The sequence below is a fragment of the Equus asinus genome, chromosome 19 (assembly GCF_041296235.1).
Source record: "Equus asinus isolate D_3611 breed Donkey chromosome 19, EquAss-T2T_v2, whole genome shotgun sequence".
NCBI classification, from domain to species: Eukaryota; Metazoa; Chordata; class Mammalia; order Perissodactyla; family Equidae; genus Equus; species Equus asinus.
The window spans coordinates 19944598-19959451 of NC_091808.1; the positions used below are offsets into that span (position 1 = coordinate 19944598).

At 51.5% G+C, this 14854-nt stretch overlaps 3 protein-coding genes across 10 annotated transcripts in view; 1 reads left to right on the plus strand and 2 right to left on the minus strand.

Annotated features, from left to right (window-relative positions):
* Positions 1 to 3619, minus strand: part of STK36 (serine/threonine kinase 36) — a 26440-nt gene extending 22821 nt beyond the window's left edge. For 2 of the 5 annotated variants that reach the window (XM_070489711.1, XM_044751422.2), the window contains exons 1-6: positions 3349 to 3412; positions 2758 to 2933; positions 1944 to 2084; positions 1754 to 1831; positions 505 to 635; positions 24 to 273 (exon numbers count right to left, since the gene is read on the minus strand). In XM_070489711.1, coding sequence (XP_070345812.1) covers positions 24 to 273; positions 505 to 635; positions 1754 to 1831; positions 1944 to 2084; positions 2758 to 2841 — 684 coding nt within the window. In that variant the 5' untranslated portion in view covers positions 2842 to 2933; positions 3349 to 3412. Of the gene's footprint in view, positions 1 to 23; positions 274 to 504; positions 636 to 1753; positions 1832 to 1943; positions 2085 to 2757; positions 2934 to 3287; positions 3413 to 3494 lie in introns of those variants that run through there. The other 3 variants (XM_070489712.1, XM_044751421.2, XM_070489713.1) reach the window with 3 other exon arrangements.
* On the plus strand, positions 3521 to 10067 carry RNF25 (ring finger protein 25). Of its 4 annotated transcripts, none has more exons than XM_070489731.1 (10): positions 3521 to 3780; positions 6103 to 6177; positions 6425 to 6527; positions 6620 to 6687; positions 6784 to 6853; positions 8008 to 8079; positions 8177 to 8320; positions 8680 to 8769; positions 9066 to 9200; positions 9406 to 10067. In XM_070489731.1, the coding sequence occupies exons 1-10, from the start codon at positions 3740 to 3742 to the stop codon at positions 9982 to 9984; spliced, it is 1377 nt and encodes a 458-aa protein (XP_070345832.1). In that variant the 5' UTR covers positions 3521 to 3739; the 3' UTR covers positions 9985 to 10067. The 4 variants fall into 4 exon arrangements, with proteins under 4 accessions (XP_070345832.1, XP_014708036.2, XP_014708035.2 ...); XM_014852550.3 differs by having other exon boundaries at positions 3639 to 3780; positions 8677 to 8769; XM_014852549.3 differs by having other exon boundaries at positions 3644 to 3780; positions 7990 to 8079; positions 9406 to 10061.
* Positions 10068 to 10636: 569 nt separating this feature from the next.
* BCS1L (BCS1 homolog, ubiquinol-cytochrome c reductase complex chaperone) lies at positions 10637 to 14799 on the minus strand. The gene is made up of 8 exons (XM_014852552.3): positions 14572 to 14799; positions 13088 to 13457; positions 12852 to 12991; positions 12476 to 12670; positions 12138 to 12201; positions 11447 to 11616; positions 11109 to 11226; positions 10637 to 10960 (listed from the first exon to the last, which is right to left on the minus strand). The coding sequence occupies exons 2-8, from the start codon at positions 13405 to 13407 to the stop codon at positions 10708 to 10710; spliced, it is 1260 nt and encodes a 419-aa protein (XP_014708038.1). The 5' UTR covers positions 13408 to 13457; positions 14572 to 14799; the 3' UTR covers positions 10637 to 10707.
* Positions 14800 to 14854: the final 55 nt, after the last annotated feature.

Sequence of the window (14854 nt, forward strand, 5' to 3'; positions counted from 1 at the left end):
CTCTCTATATATACATTCATTACCTTGAAGCAAGGACTAAAGGTGGGGGGCCAGCGCACAGGGTCCTTGAGGATGAGGCTGACCAGCTGAAAGATGCTAGTCGTGTAGAAGGGCGGGGTGCCAACAGCCAGCTCATACAGGATGCAGCCCACAGACCAGAGGTCCGCGGTATGGTCATATGGTCGCTCTTCCACCAGCTCCGGAGACATATAGAGGGGTGTGCCTTTGATGGAGGTCAGCACCATTGTGTTAGTGCTCATAGCCCGGGCAAATCTGCAGGAGACAATGGAATGGAAATGGAAAGAGAGAAGATATGCAAGAAAAACTAGACCTGGTCACTGCTACCCATCATTGTGTGAGATGTCCCAAACCTGAACAGAGAAAGCACCTTCCAAAAGGCCCAGGAAGAACCCCAGTCTCCAGCTCAGGTTCTAAGATGAGGGCCAAGCAAGCCAAGCGTATGGTCTAAGGCTCCCCGCAGAATTGGAAGGTCAGGCTCCTCACCCAAAGTCACAGAGCTTGATGCCACCACCCTTGGCAAGGAGGATGTTCTGAGGCTTCATGTCTCGGTGGAGGATGCGGTGGGAATGCAGATAATACAGGGCCGACACCAACTGGGCAGCAATGGCCTGAACCTAGGGGTCAAACAGTGAGGTGGGAGGAAGAAAGAAGAGGTCAGAGGAAGGAGCCTGCTGACGAGCCCAAAGACTCCTCCCTAACACTACTGCCCATGCAACCTTCTCTTCCTTCCCCTTCTTCTAGAGCTGCACGCGATACCGTCCTTAGTTCTCACTCCTCTATTTGTTCTTTCATTTATTCATTCATTCACTCAAGGAAAATTTATTGAGTCTCACCTACCAGCTGTATGACCATGGGCAAATTATCTTGTGCCTCATCACATATAAGGTGACAATAATGATACCACCTACCTCATAGGATTATCGTGAGGACTAAATGAATTAAGGCATGTAAAGTAACATAATGCTCAGAATGGTGCCTGGCACTCAGGACACATTCAATACACATTAGCTGTTATTAAATAAGGCTGAGTCCTTTTCCTCCAGAGAAGAAGTCAGACAAACAAACAAGACAGATGAAACGACTAAGATGACAACTTGCAAATAATGATGAGTGCTCAGCAGGAAACAGAAGTGTGTGATAGGAAGTCCTGAGGGGAGCCTCCACGCTAGAACACAGAGAAATCCCTAGAATGAGTGTGGCCAGAGAAGGTGTTCAACCAAATCCCACCGCTAATCACTATGTCCTGGTGGCCACTCCCGCCTTAACCACATCCCTGCCCCCGCTCCAGTGCCACCACACTGGCTGCTCTTCCCTAAGGATGCCCAACAACAACAACAACATTAATAATTGATAACTATGTTGAATAATGTGTGTCAGGCACTCTTTTGAACACTTCATATGAATTAACTCATTAATCTTTACAAAAGCTTTATGAGGTAGACATTAGTATTATTTCCATTTTAAAATGAAGGAACCGAAGCACGCAGAGGCTAAAATAACTTGCCCAAGAGGATCCAGTGAATAACTGGCAGAGCCATGCTTTGTACTCAGATATTTTGGCTCGAGTGTTCACATACTTTACTGTCATACCACATTGCCGCTATGGACATCTAGACTCTCATATTTTTCTAGGAGTCTTCAAAATGAAGACTCAGTGCTATCAGCTTTCCCTATCAGTCCGTAACCCGGAGAGGGCTCAGGGGCAGAGAGAAGTCTGAGCCAGGAAGCATACCTGGTCTTCAGGAAGTTTTCCATCATCTTCCAGGATCTGAAAGAGCTCTCCTTCAGCATAGTCTGTCACCACCACCACCTGTGGGGAGAAGGCAATGGCGCTGACAGCTCCAGATTTATACATTCTGAGGCTGGAGATCCCTGGGATCCTCGTGCTTGGGGGCAGGTAACCCGAAACCATCAAAGTGCACCTCTTTGTCAGTCTCAAAGCTGTCGAGCATATGCACAATGTTGGGATGCCGCAGACCCCGCATGATTTCAATCTCTCGTTGCAGATTCCTCAGCTCCTTCTCTGAGCGTCCCAACTTTGGAATGAACTTCAGGGCCACCACCTATCAGTGCAAGGTGGAGAATCAAGGTCTAACCATGCCATTGAAACATTAGCCCCAAGGCTCCAGAATTTAGACTTTAGATTCTTTAAACAATTCTCATTAGACCTGCTAGGCTCCCACTCCCCTTTCCCCATGGTACCCTGGCCTTACCCAGGATTCCCCTGCCCCTTGCCCTAGGAGAAACAGCCTCCGCCAGACAGTTCCCTTTGGTGGGTTCTGGGAGAAGTGTTCTGATCTGGGTAAAGAACTCAAGATTTAAGGAATTTAAGGGAAAGAGAAGGAAAAAAATATGAAGAGAGAAGAAAGAATTCAGGTGGTTTGTCTCTTCCTGCATGGTATGATAGAGATTAATATTTGCTGTTTACTAGGGGCCAGGCACTGTACTAAGTGATTTGGTGTGACATCACATTTAATCTTCAAACTCCATCAATCAGATACTGTTCTTATCCTCATTCTACGGATGAGGAAACTTGAGACACAGAGAAATTAAGTAACTTGTCCATAGTTCTAAGGCCAGAAAGTGGTGGAGCTAGGGTTTGAACTCAAGTAATCCAATTTCAGAGAATCAGTGCCTTAGGAACACAGGTCGGCATGATTGCTTTCCTTCTGGCCCCGTTTTCCGCTGGAGTTGGTGCGGAATCCCACCCAAGAGATATCCCTCTTTGTGCACCACCTGAGCACTGTATTTTCGTCGACCCTTGTACACCCTCCCAAAAGAGCCTTCTCCAATCATCTCCAACACGTGGTACTTTTCCATGACAAGAGGTTTCAGGATCCCTCAGAAGGAAGAAGGTAGAGATGGTGGTGAAAGGCTACAGCGCCAGGGACAGTTCCACACATCTGGGAGGCCTGGTTCGGGCATGGGAGAAAGGTTAACGTTAGCCGCCGTGCCTTTCCTCTTTTTCATAATAATCCAGGCCTCAAAAACAAGGTAGGGTGGAGCGGACGGAAAGATGAGATCTTGGAGCAAACGGAGCGCCTCTTGCAGTTCTCACTCCTTTTCAGCTCCTCCTGTCCCCTGCCCCAAGCCCGCGCCCACCGGACCCAGAGTCCGGCTTCCCCCCACGCCACCCCACCCAGCCTCGCCCATCCGACCACTCCCCTTTCCACCCAGGCTCACCTCCTCGACCCCGCCCCCTCCACCCAGCCTCGCCCACCGACCCCGCCCCTTCCAGCCTCCTCCCTGTTCCTGCGGCTGCCCACCTCCTCAACACCCCCGCCCCGACCCCTGTCCGCGCGCTTCGCACATAGGAGCCCCTCTCACCCCCAGCCTAGGAGCTTCAAGCTCCTCAGGCCGAGGGAGGCCGGCCCTTGCCTTCAGCCCCGCCCCTTCTGGCTGCCTGCTTACATTGCCTGACCTATAATTCTTCTCCACCCCCACTGCCAGGCTCTTTAGACTCCCATGCTTACCAATTTTACTTGCTAAAACTTGCCAGAGGTTCTGAGGAGAAAAGCGTTCAGAGGTGTGGGAGAAACGGTGGACCGCCCACAGGCACTTCCTGGGGCACTTGCGAACCGTCCCTTGGCCTTCAAGACCCACTAAGGACCCAGAGTCTGCGGTTGCCTAGAAACGGCCGCGAGCCCTCCCCCGCCCAGCTATCCGCCTCCGGCGTCCCCAAGAGCACTTCCGGTTCCGGCTGTGGGCCGGAGAAGACATGGCGGCTTCTGCGTCGGCGGCGGCAGGGGAGGAGGACTGGTAACTTTGGGGGCACGGGCTTTGGCTGACCGCCTGGATCCGGTCCGGGGGAGTAGCGGCGGCCGCAGACGGTCCGTACGGCGGGTGTGTGGGGCGGAGCGAGGGATGAGGGGTGGCAAAGACGCTGACATCTCTCCCTAACGGAGCTTCTGGACTGGGCAGCGGTGGGTGGAGGGGCGCTGATCTGATGGAGAGAAAACCCGATCTGATGCCGGGCCGCGCCTTACCTGGTTCGATGCCCTCTGCTCCAGCCTCAGCTCGTCCTTTTCTTCCTGAAGTGGATTTGCTCAGGGTCCTGGGGAATGCCTTCTTATCAGACCTCCCCGCCTCCCTTTTACCTCCCGGAACCGATGTCCTTCAGCTCCCGTCCCCCTTTCCCGTTGGATCAGCCTATTTCTGCCGAGGCTTTCCTCAACCTTCTCCCTCCTCAACAGCACCAATGTCTGAATAAAGCCTTACACCTCACAAAAAAGTCCTTCTCTTAAGTGTTCTTGACAAGAGAACAGAACTGGAAGGACTCTGGATGATAGGATAAATGTGGGTTCACCCCATATTTTATTAGCTGTGTGATGCTGACCAGGCCACCTGGTTTCTGTGAGTCAGTGTCCTCAGCTGTGGAAAAAAAAAGAGTGGGTGTGGCATCTACCTCAGAATAGTTGAGGATCACGAAGGATGTGTAACATCCATAAGCTTCTTTTTCATCAATAACTCGGAGGTGTAGGCACCCGAGGAGACTAGAGGAGGCCTGGAGGTAAAATGATTTGCCAAAAGGTACATAGTTATGACTAGTAATCCAGGTTATCTGACTCCAAATCTTATGTTCTTAGTCCTAGGACATTCTCCAATCCATCGCTTTCTGTTTTTTTTTTTTTTTTTGGTCACCACCTTACCACCATCCCATCTCATCCTTCACATCCAGGGCCCAAGTCACAGCTAGGGAGGGTGAAGTATTGAAAGGCCTCTTGATGGAGGCTACAGTTCAGTCTTTCATTGGTTCAGGGAGCCCAGCCAGGGATGGCCTTTATTGAGCCCACGTAGACTTGTTTTCAACCTGTTCAGGGGAACTTTAAGATTCTGAGGGAACACTTTGAGCCATGGAGAGGGCAGCAGTGATTACACAGCTAGCCTCTGGTGCTCTGAGACTCCCATGCTCATGTCAGCCAGAACTACTCCCTTATTATCTATTTAATATTTTGAGGTGTCTGCCTAAGACTTAAAAAAAAAACAGTTTTGAGAACTACTAATATGGGTCACAGTAAGGCAGCCCTGCTCTTGGTAAAGAGGGGACAAGGTAAGAAAGCAAGCACGCATTTTTCCATGTATTATCTGGGTAGAGTTGTGGACTGAAGCCACTCATTCATCTTCAGCATCGTTAGAAGTGCTGTTTCTGTGATTAAACATGTGTGTCCTCTGATTTGCATCAGGACCGCTGGATCCTGACATGGACAGGTTGATGTAGATCAACCAGACAGCAAGGGTCATAAATAGATCAAATACTAACTACATCCTGCCCTCTTTCCTTTTAAGGGACAATGTTATATACAAATAGCAAAAAAGAGAACATAGACTAGCTACTATGGCCAAGATACTATTAGGTACTTTATTTAAACAAATCGCCTTTCATCCTTACAATAACCCTAGAGCATAGGTGGAATTATCTATATATGGTAGACAGGGTAACTCATGCTTACAGAGTTAAGTAACTACGCAGATCACAAAGCTGGTAAGTAATGGGTACCTATTACTGACTCCAGGGGTGCTGGCTCTTCCACTACAACACAGCCTTTATACCACCTAGATCTGTTGTTCTGTTCAGGTTGGTATCTCCTTTGAGAAGGTTTAGGGTGACTGGTACTGGCAGTGTGTGTAGACACTGGGATCCACGTCAACAGTGGTGTGGGGAAAGCCAGGAGTGGTATTAGTAACCTTGATGCTAATCAATGGACCTCCTATTTCTAGATCAGAGAGATGGCCACTAAGGAACAACCAACAATGCAATGAAACTTAAATGGAGTCAGGAGACCTGGCTGTTGTCCCACTTCTGTCTCTGTTAAGCCTTCAGATTTGGGGCTGTTCATTTCACCTTCCTGGGAATCCGTTTCTGCATCTATTGGCAGAAATGACTTCTAAAACTCTGATTCCCAGGCTTCCTACCTGGCCACTTGACAACTTACGGAAATATATTTCTCCAATTTTTATGGTGGCTAGGAAGAGAATGCACTCAGGCAGGTTGCCATTTTCCTACAAAGCCAGCTGTCATTGGCCTTAGCAAGCTTTCACAGGGAGAGCTGTAATGGTGCATCAATCTCCCCGTCTCTCTAGGGTCCTGCCCTCTGAAGTTGAGGTGTTAGAGTCTATCTATCTGGATGAACTACAGGTGGTTAAAGGAACTGACAGGTACGTATTCAACGAGAGGCAGGCAGGAGTCCTCTTAGCAATGAGAGGATTCCATGCAGAATCTGTGAGCCTTGATTCAGAGATAATGTTTCTCTCATGTGGACAAAGACTATTCCTTTAACCTCCCTGCCAAAAGAAAGAGCCGAATGCTCACTTCTTCTGCCCGCTTTACTGTCTCCCCCTCGTCCTCCCCAGCCCTCAAGCCCCTCCCAGTCACATTCCAGGTCTCCACTTGATCCACCTGCAGATCTTCACCGTGGGCGATCTACATCACCCTGCACCCTGCCACTGCAGAAGACCAGGACTCCCAGTATGTCTGCTTCACTCTGGTGCTTCAGGTCCCAGCACAGGTGAGGCCCCTGCATTGTGGTGGCAAAGAGAGGAAGAGGAGAGGCCCTGGGGGGGAGTGCTCTGGCAGTAATTTGTTATCTTCTCCCACTAGTACCCCAACGAGGTACCACAGATATCTATCCGTAACCCCCGAGGACTCTCTGATGAGCAGATCCACAAGTAAGTGTGCTGGTCACAGCAGGGAAAACTCGTGATACAGCTCAGTCTGGTGAGGGTTGAGGCAGGCCTAATGTCTGCTTTGCCCTCTTCCTCCAGGATCTCCCAGGCGCTGAGCCACGTGGCCAAGGCCGGGCTGGGTACTGCCATGCTCTATGAACTCATTGAGGTAAGAGGCGTCCTGACCTGGGGAACGTCCTTCCCCTCAAGCTAGAGCCGTTTCTCGCAGGGGGAGCCCTGGGCCTGCAATCCTGAACATATCTGGAGTCATTCATTTAGGCCTTGTTTAGGTAAGGCCTAAATGAATCCAGAAAGATGAGGTTCTCTTCTGTTCCAAAAAGATCTCCCCAAAAGACAGGTCTATAGCTTCCCCAAGTTGCCTGTTCCTGCATCTTGACAGAAGATTACTTTTCATCTCTAACTTGCATTTGTTTTGCTTCAGTTTCAGTGCATTTCTTATTGTCTTGGCAACTGAATGTAGTAAGAGATCTAGAGGGTCTCCCCTATAAACGAACGTCTGAAGGCTAGTCTGCCATTAGAGTGGACTAGAAAAAGTCCTGGTTCTTTTCCTCAGAGTTTCTATCCTAGCAAAGGGCACAGCCAAAATGAAGCAACACGTAGAGCTATAAGTTAATATACACAGACAACTTGTTGTTTGACATTAAAAACACATAATTAAGTACAGTCTCATTTTCCTTTGCTTTGAGTTTTTAAGAAAAATGTCCAGAAAAGAATGAAGGTGGGTGGCTTAGAGTCAGAGAGAGCCGCATAGACAATTGTAGCCCTCTTGAGTCAGGCCTTCACGGGGCAGCTTGGAATTCCAGAGCGTTAGCTCTCAAACAACACACAAAGGTGTGTTTCATAGCTCAACTCGATGCCTTTCCAGTTCTCTCTCCCTTTGGGTTGCCCATGCCTGACTTTGTTTCTGAAGGCTGACTCCAGAACAAACTCATTGGGGAAGCAATACTCAAAGGAGGGTTACCCAAGAAAGGCCTCCCAGAGGACGAGTTTTAATTGAACATATTTTTATCTCTAAAGTATATTATTTTCATCCCCAAGGTATATTGAAGGTGACTAAAGGAGTGGAAAAGCAATTCAATTGGATTTTGAAGCCCAGCAGGTTTGGGTGGAGAGGCTGGGACGTGGAGAAGGATTAATTCCAAGCAGAGGGAGCATCACCAAGACAGAAATGCATGAACACGAAGTGACACACAGGCCTGGTGGGAGATAGTCCCACCAGTCACTCCTGGGACTAGTAGACAGGCTTTGCTCACAGTTCTTGCCACTCCCTCCCTCTTTGAACAGTGTCTTCTCTCCTCTCAGAAAGGGAAGGAAATTCTCACAGATAACAACATCCCCCATGGCCAGTGCGTCATCTGCCTCTATGGTTTCCAGGTGGGTTTCTCTCTTGGGACCTGGGATCTGCTTGGGACCGGCAGTGGAGGGCTCGTGAGAGCTCTGACGCAGTGCTCTGCATCCATCCTCCCTCCAGGAGAAGGAGGCCTTCACCAAAACACCCTGTTACCACTACTTCCACTGCCACTGCCTTGCTCGGTACATCCAGCACATGGAGCACGAGCTGCAGGCTCAAGGACAGGAGCAGGAGCAGGAACAGCACCATGCTACCACCAAACAGGTCAACCTGCCAGCCCCTGCTCCCTTGACACCGCCAACTCTCACAACTTTTTCTACTCCTCCATTCCAGCGACTCTTAACCTTTTAGGGTCATAGATACATTTGAGATTAATGAAAGCTCACCTCTGTCCAGAAGAAAGGGCATCCTTATATACATGTAAAGGTATTGCATCCAGTCTCAGAGGGTTCCCAGACCTCTGGCTAGACAACCCCTTCTTTGTCCCACCTTGCTGCTGGACAGCTGTGTCCACACCCTTCCACCCCAGCCCTCTGCAGATTAGGCTGGTTGGCTGGGTTGGGCAGCTGGCAGGTACCCTGGGCTGTGAAGCAGATGTGTGATCTCTCCTCTCTTTTTAGAAGGCAGTTGGTGTGCAGTGTCCCGTGTGCAGAGAGCCCCTCGTGTACGATCTTGCCTCACTGAAAGCAGCCCCTGAACCCCAACAGCCCATGGTAAGGGACCTCCCTTCTAATCTGAGGCAGGAATAATGGCATTCTCCATGGAGGGAGGAACGGCATCTTGTCTGCCTCAAATGGGATCTCTGGAATTGGGCTTGACCTGCCTGAGACCTCTCTGCAAAGCCACAGTCGCCACTGGGAGCCCAAGGCTTCAATCGGGAGCCCAAATCTGAAGGATAAAACCAATAACCTTGTGCAGATCCCCTGAAGCAGTCCTGGAAGAACAGGAGTTTGAGGGTGCCGCCTTCTATTTATTCTTCCCTCCCTGCCCCCTGCTCCTTTCCCTCCAGGAGCTGTACCAGCCCAATGCAGAGAGCTTGCGCCAAGAAGAAGAGCGCAAGCGGCTTTATCAGAGGCAGCAAGAGCGGGGGGGCATCATTGACCTTGAGGCTGAGCGGAACCGGTACTTCATCAGCCTCCAGCAGGTGAGGGAAGGGTTTCCCACCCCGCCCCTAATGCCACCAGCCTTCCTGCTACCAACCCCCTTCTGCCACGGCCTAGGGTGAGCTTTGTTCTACCGAGGGAGGTTATAGGCTGATGGTGGTTGGCTCAGATAGTGGGTGAGGGGCCTGCGGTTCCCTGCTGTGAGGAACTACGTCTCTCTCGCTGCATCTGCTCACTTCTTTCTAGCCTCCTGCCCCTCTGGAACCCGAGTCAACTGTAGATGCCTCCAGAGCATCCCACCCACCCAGTGCCCTTGCCACAGAACTGTCCACCTCATCAACTGCCCAGCCCATTCTGTCAGCTCCTCTGCCTGTGGCTTCCCAGTACACCTGTGAGAAGATTCCAGGGACTGGGCCAAATCAGCAAAGGTTGGGCGAGACCCAGAAAGCTATGCTAGATCCCCCCCGGGCCACTCGAGGCCCCTGGAGACAGCCCGAACGGAGGCACCTAAAGGGAAGGGAGTGCAATGGCCCCAAAGGTGCCACTGATACCCAGGAACTGCCACTTCCTGAGGGGCCCCTCAAGGAGCCCATGGACCTAAAGCCAGAACCCCGTAACCAAGGGGTTGAAGGTCCACCCCAAGAGAAGGGGCCTGGCAACTGGCAGGGTCCCCCACCCCGCAGGACTCGGGACTGTACCCGCTGGGAGCGCTCCAAGGGTCGAACACCGGGTTCTTCCTACCCCCGCCTGCCTCGGGGTCGGGGAGCCTACCGACCTGGTGCTCGAAGGGAGCCCCTGAGCCTGGAATCTGAGGATGGTTCCTAGCAGTACTGTCGGGGGACAGGGAATTTGGGGTGGGAGGGGGCAATAAAGAGATTTGGCCTTGTTCGGCTTTCTTTGCTCAGTAGCGCCCAGCCTGTGAAGTATGGCTCTCTTCCTAAATTCTGGCAACAGTGGAGTGTGGCAAGGTAGCCCCAACTTCGCTCTGAAGTCTGTTCTCCCGGGAGATTGGGGCCTGGGTAAAGATGGTTTAACGTCTCAGCTAGTGTAGTGGGTTTCAGGGAAAACTGGATGCCAACATTTAAGCAGAATATGCAGGAACCATCCTGCCACATAACCCACTGTGTAATATGCTGCCATTTATTTATTTATAGATAGATTTTTTTTTTAATGTTAATGCCTTTAGGTGGATGACTGTGCTTTCTTGTTAGTCTCTCTAGCAGAGTTTGGGCAAGACCCAGAATTCCCCCCCTAGGGCCCGTCGAGGCCCCTAGAGACAGCCCGAACAGAGACACCTAAAGGGAAGGGAGTGCAATGGCCCCAAAGGTGCCACTGATACCCAGGAACTGCCACTCCCCACTCTCCCCACTCTGTCTTAGACTGTGCCCCCAGCGCTTGTATATGTGGATGCCTGACGGCCCTCAAGCCATCTGCAACTGCAGCCCCTGCTCTTGACTCAAGTACCAGTACAGTCAGGTCAGAGACCAGAGCAGTGAGGCAGGTGTTTATTGACCTCCTAGAGCAGGAGAGCTGAGCACAGCCTGGCTGTCACCTCCTCAGGGACTCAGCATTGTGGACTGCCCCTGCAGGGTCATTTTTATACAGCATGAAGTAGCCCTGCACGTGGGCAGGACTGATCTGAGTTGTAGCTTGAAGGACACGTTCTGCAAAGGCCTCAGCCAAGGAAGGTGCTTGCCCTGGATAGAACCTCTGGAACATCTGGGTCAGCTGCCAGTGTGAGCAGTAGCCCACGTACTCCTTCAGGTCTACTCGCCCAGGGCGTATCAGGGCAGGGTCCAGCCTAAGGAGGAGGCAGCAAAAGCAGAGTCACGAGCAGCAGTGCCAACAGCACTCCAAGAAAGGATGGTCCCCTCTGAACCTCCTGATCCTCCCAAAGTGCTGAGGGGGTGGAGTCTTGCCTCTCAGTCCCAGAGTGCCTCACTTTGTACCTGTCAACATGGTTGGTGGTCATGAACACAATGCGTGCCTCGGTGGAAGCCACACCATCCAAGGCATTGAGCAGTCCACTGAAGGTGAGACGACCTAGACCTTGGTACTTCACTGGATCTAGAGGAAGGCAGAGGTAAAGAAGTATGGGTGGTCAGAGCCCTACTTAGAATGAGCAGCCCCTTCTACTCTCCACCATGTTCCCCTCTTTAGTGCCTCTTGTTGCTAACCCAGGCATCCTCCATCAGCCCTCTGGATTTCCACTGGCTTCCACTGTTCTTCATTTACTCCTATATCTCATTTACAAGCACTCCTCCTTCCCTCAACTCCCCTTACTTACTCTCTGCAGCCAGGTCTCGACTGAGAAAGGCAGCATCCACATCCTCCAGGAGCACCAGGCTCTGCTGTGGGGCCACACTCAGCAGGTGGTTGAGCCGGTCATCGGAGAGGCTGGAGTCTGTCAGACTCAGGAGACAGATGCTGTGCTCCAGTTCCCCAGCCAGGGCTGTGCTATGGAGGATGGAATGACAGGTGGTTGGCAGCCTGGAAACTTGTCTTTGGGCCCAGCTGCTTGTTCCTCACTGTACTAGGTGTGTGTCAGAGGCCGAACCCTTCCACCTTCCCACGCTAATGTTCCATGTCTCATGTTTATTCAAGTCCCTGTTGCTCACATTATCTTTTCCAACCCTATCAACCCAGTTGTTCTCCAGTTTGAGGGTTAAGAGAATTTTTTTTTTTAAAGATTGGCATCTGAGCTAACAACTGTTGCCAATCTTTTTTTTTTTTTCCTGCTTTATCTCCCCAAATCCCCGCCCCCCCTCCCCTCCCCCCCCAGTACAGAGTTGTATATCTTAGTTGCAGGTCCTTCTAGTTGTGGCATGTGGGACGCCGCCTCAACGTAGCCTGGCATGCGGTGCCATGCCCACGCCCAGGATCCCAACTGGCGAAACCCTGGGCCGCTGCAGCGGAGCGCGCAAACTTAACCACTTGGCCATGGGGCCAGCCCCAAGAGAAATACTGATTCTACTCACATAAAACTGCTCTTTCCGCAACCAGGGGGCCCATAAAGCAGATAGCCACGTCTGTAGGGAATGCCTAGGAATACAGCCAGGATGATCATCAAGACCTAAGATGAGTCATGTTCTCTGCCCCAGATGTCCACATTCATTTCCAACCCTGCTCCCTGGAGGCCTGATGACCTTGGTATTGGAAGAAAACATCCCTGTGGGCAACTTCTGTTTCCCCTTCCTCTCTGGGAATTGGGCTGGAGCTGTATATTTGCCCCATCTGGCAACAGAGACCAGCCTGTTTCCTCCTGCTCTAACACCACATCAAAAACAGCCCAGCCAAGCCCCCAGCTGCTTCTCACCTCTGTCGGTGTACCACTTGGGGTTATCGATGAATTCCCGGATGTCTCTGACAATTCGGTCAGCCAGACCCTGTTCTAGAACCACAGAACTCAGTGGGCGGCGGCGGCGTGGATAGCCAAAGGGACGCCATTCAGAGCCCATGGCTGTGTACATCACTGTCTTCCCTTCCTCCTGCTGCAAGGCTAGCTCTCGAGCTGGGAGCGGGCAGATGAGAGAAAACCAATCATTCCTCTCTACCAAGCAACTAAGCAGAGCTGTGCCAGAACAGCCTCCCCCTGGCCCCTTGGTCCTAGGGGCTGAGATCCTCCTCTCCAAGTTTCTCCTCCTCTGATGTCAAATGCCCCCATCCCTGCAGCCCCGCTATAAAGCCCACACCTTCCTCCAGGATGTTGAAGAAAACTTTGCGGTCAGTGCCCAGAGCCGTGAAGGTAACAGATTCCCAAGGAGTCCCAGTCTGCAGGTCTATCATCTGCATCTGTCGGCTTCGTTCCACTCGGATCCATTTCCCCTGATACCTGAATGAAAATGGTCAAGATGGGTTGAATGAATGGGTCACACCCAGCTCCCTTCATTCTCCTACTCTCAGAGCCCTCCCTGGCTCCCAGCCTTACCAGATAAAGTGGTTTCCAGGGCTAGGAACAAATTCAAACTTCGTGGAGATGTGGCCACTCTCATGCTGAAGGTATGAAGTCTCGACACTGAGGTGCTGAGTCCGGGTACTGTGGCGGGTAAGCCAGCTAAGCAACCAGGCATAGCTCCTGTCTCGAGCAGGGACTTCCAGTGTGATCATGTAATGGCGCCGGAATGCCACCAGCCCCAGCTGGGCGCCCTTCCGGGCCAGGGCCAGGGCTGTGCCCACACCCACCAGCCCAAATCCAGCCCCAAAGTAAGGATTGTCCTTCAGGGCCAGAACAAAGTCTGAGAGGGGCATCTTGAAAGGGAGACAACCAAACTTTACAGGCCTGGAGGCATTTTCAAAACCTGGGGATGGGGAGCAGTGGAGATGGGACAAAGCACAAGATTAGCTCAGAAATGCCTCCACAATCCCTCCTCACTCCTGCCCCTTCCCTCCTGCGGAAGCTGGGAGCAGGAAGGACAGGTCAGCACCACTGTGTGCTTCAATATCCTCTCTCTGGGGGTGGGGTGGGCCTGTGCTGGAACGCACGGGCTGAGACTCCAGGCCCCATGCCCTTCATTATCCTGTTCATACTTCACTTTCCTGCCATAGGACTATATCTGGAGATTCCCTAAACCTGAGAAAACAATGTGACTGGCTTCATATCAGGATAGTGGATGGACAGAATGTGTGTGGTCTCTGAGACCAACTGAGATAGAAAGGGGTCCACTAGGCAGAGTGAACAGGGGATGAAGAAGCCATTCTCTTCTATTGACCTGTCAGTAACCCCATGCCTTGTTACCACGAGTAACATCCTTCACATTTCCTCTCCTTTACATGCCCAATTCCTAATGTCCTGTTGAGCCTTTTATTACTTTGCACCTAAACTCTCTTTAAAATTAATTTTAGTTCTTGAAACGACATCTTAATGGGTCTCCACCTCCTGCTTCACCAAACTGCTACACAGGGGTCCAGATCCTTCTTTACAAGGATCTGCTTCAATCGTTTTACTCTCCCTACTCCAACACACCCAATGGCTGCTCCCAACAGACCCCTGAATTAGATAAAAACTCCTCTGTCTGATACTCAAAACCCTCCACAACACGGCGCCCAGCTACTTTTTATGGCTTGGCTCCCAATACTCCCTGTTGAACAAATATGCAAACAACCTCACTCCTTGCACAAGCAGTTCTCTTGACTCGGAATGCCCATTCTACTTCATTTCCTCCATTCTCTCCTACTGATGTCCTGCTCATCTGCTACTTCCTCAATGGAGATTTTCCCGAATTGCCCCCAATAAAACTTGACCTGTTGTAACTCTAGACTGTAAGATCCCGAGGGGTAGGAGGCCAAATCGTTTCTAATATACTCCCCCGCCCCCTGCCACTTTGCTCTGCGCCCAGCACGCAGGGCAGTGAATTGACAGCAGTGACCTCGGCTGAGGCTCAACTCAGAACAGGATCCAGAATTCCAAAATACCTATGCATGGAAGGCCATAGACAAAGCCCTTTCCGCTGCCGGTCCTTGTGCGAAGCCCAGAAGCCCCTTCCCGAACCCCTCAACAGCCCAGGTGGCGGCTCCAGCAACGTGGCTCGCAGCACCTAGTCACTCCACCCCCTTACCGCCAGGACTCTCTGGCCCTCTCTCTCTATGGTTTCACCCCTCCGCGCTTGAGGGAAGCGCCGCTCGGTCCCGCCCCCGAGTTCTTTCATCTACTTCCGCCACACCCACCAAGAAGGCCATGCCACTCTGCTCCGTAGCT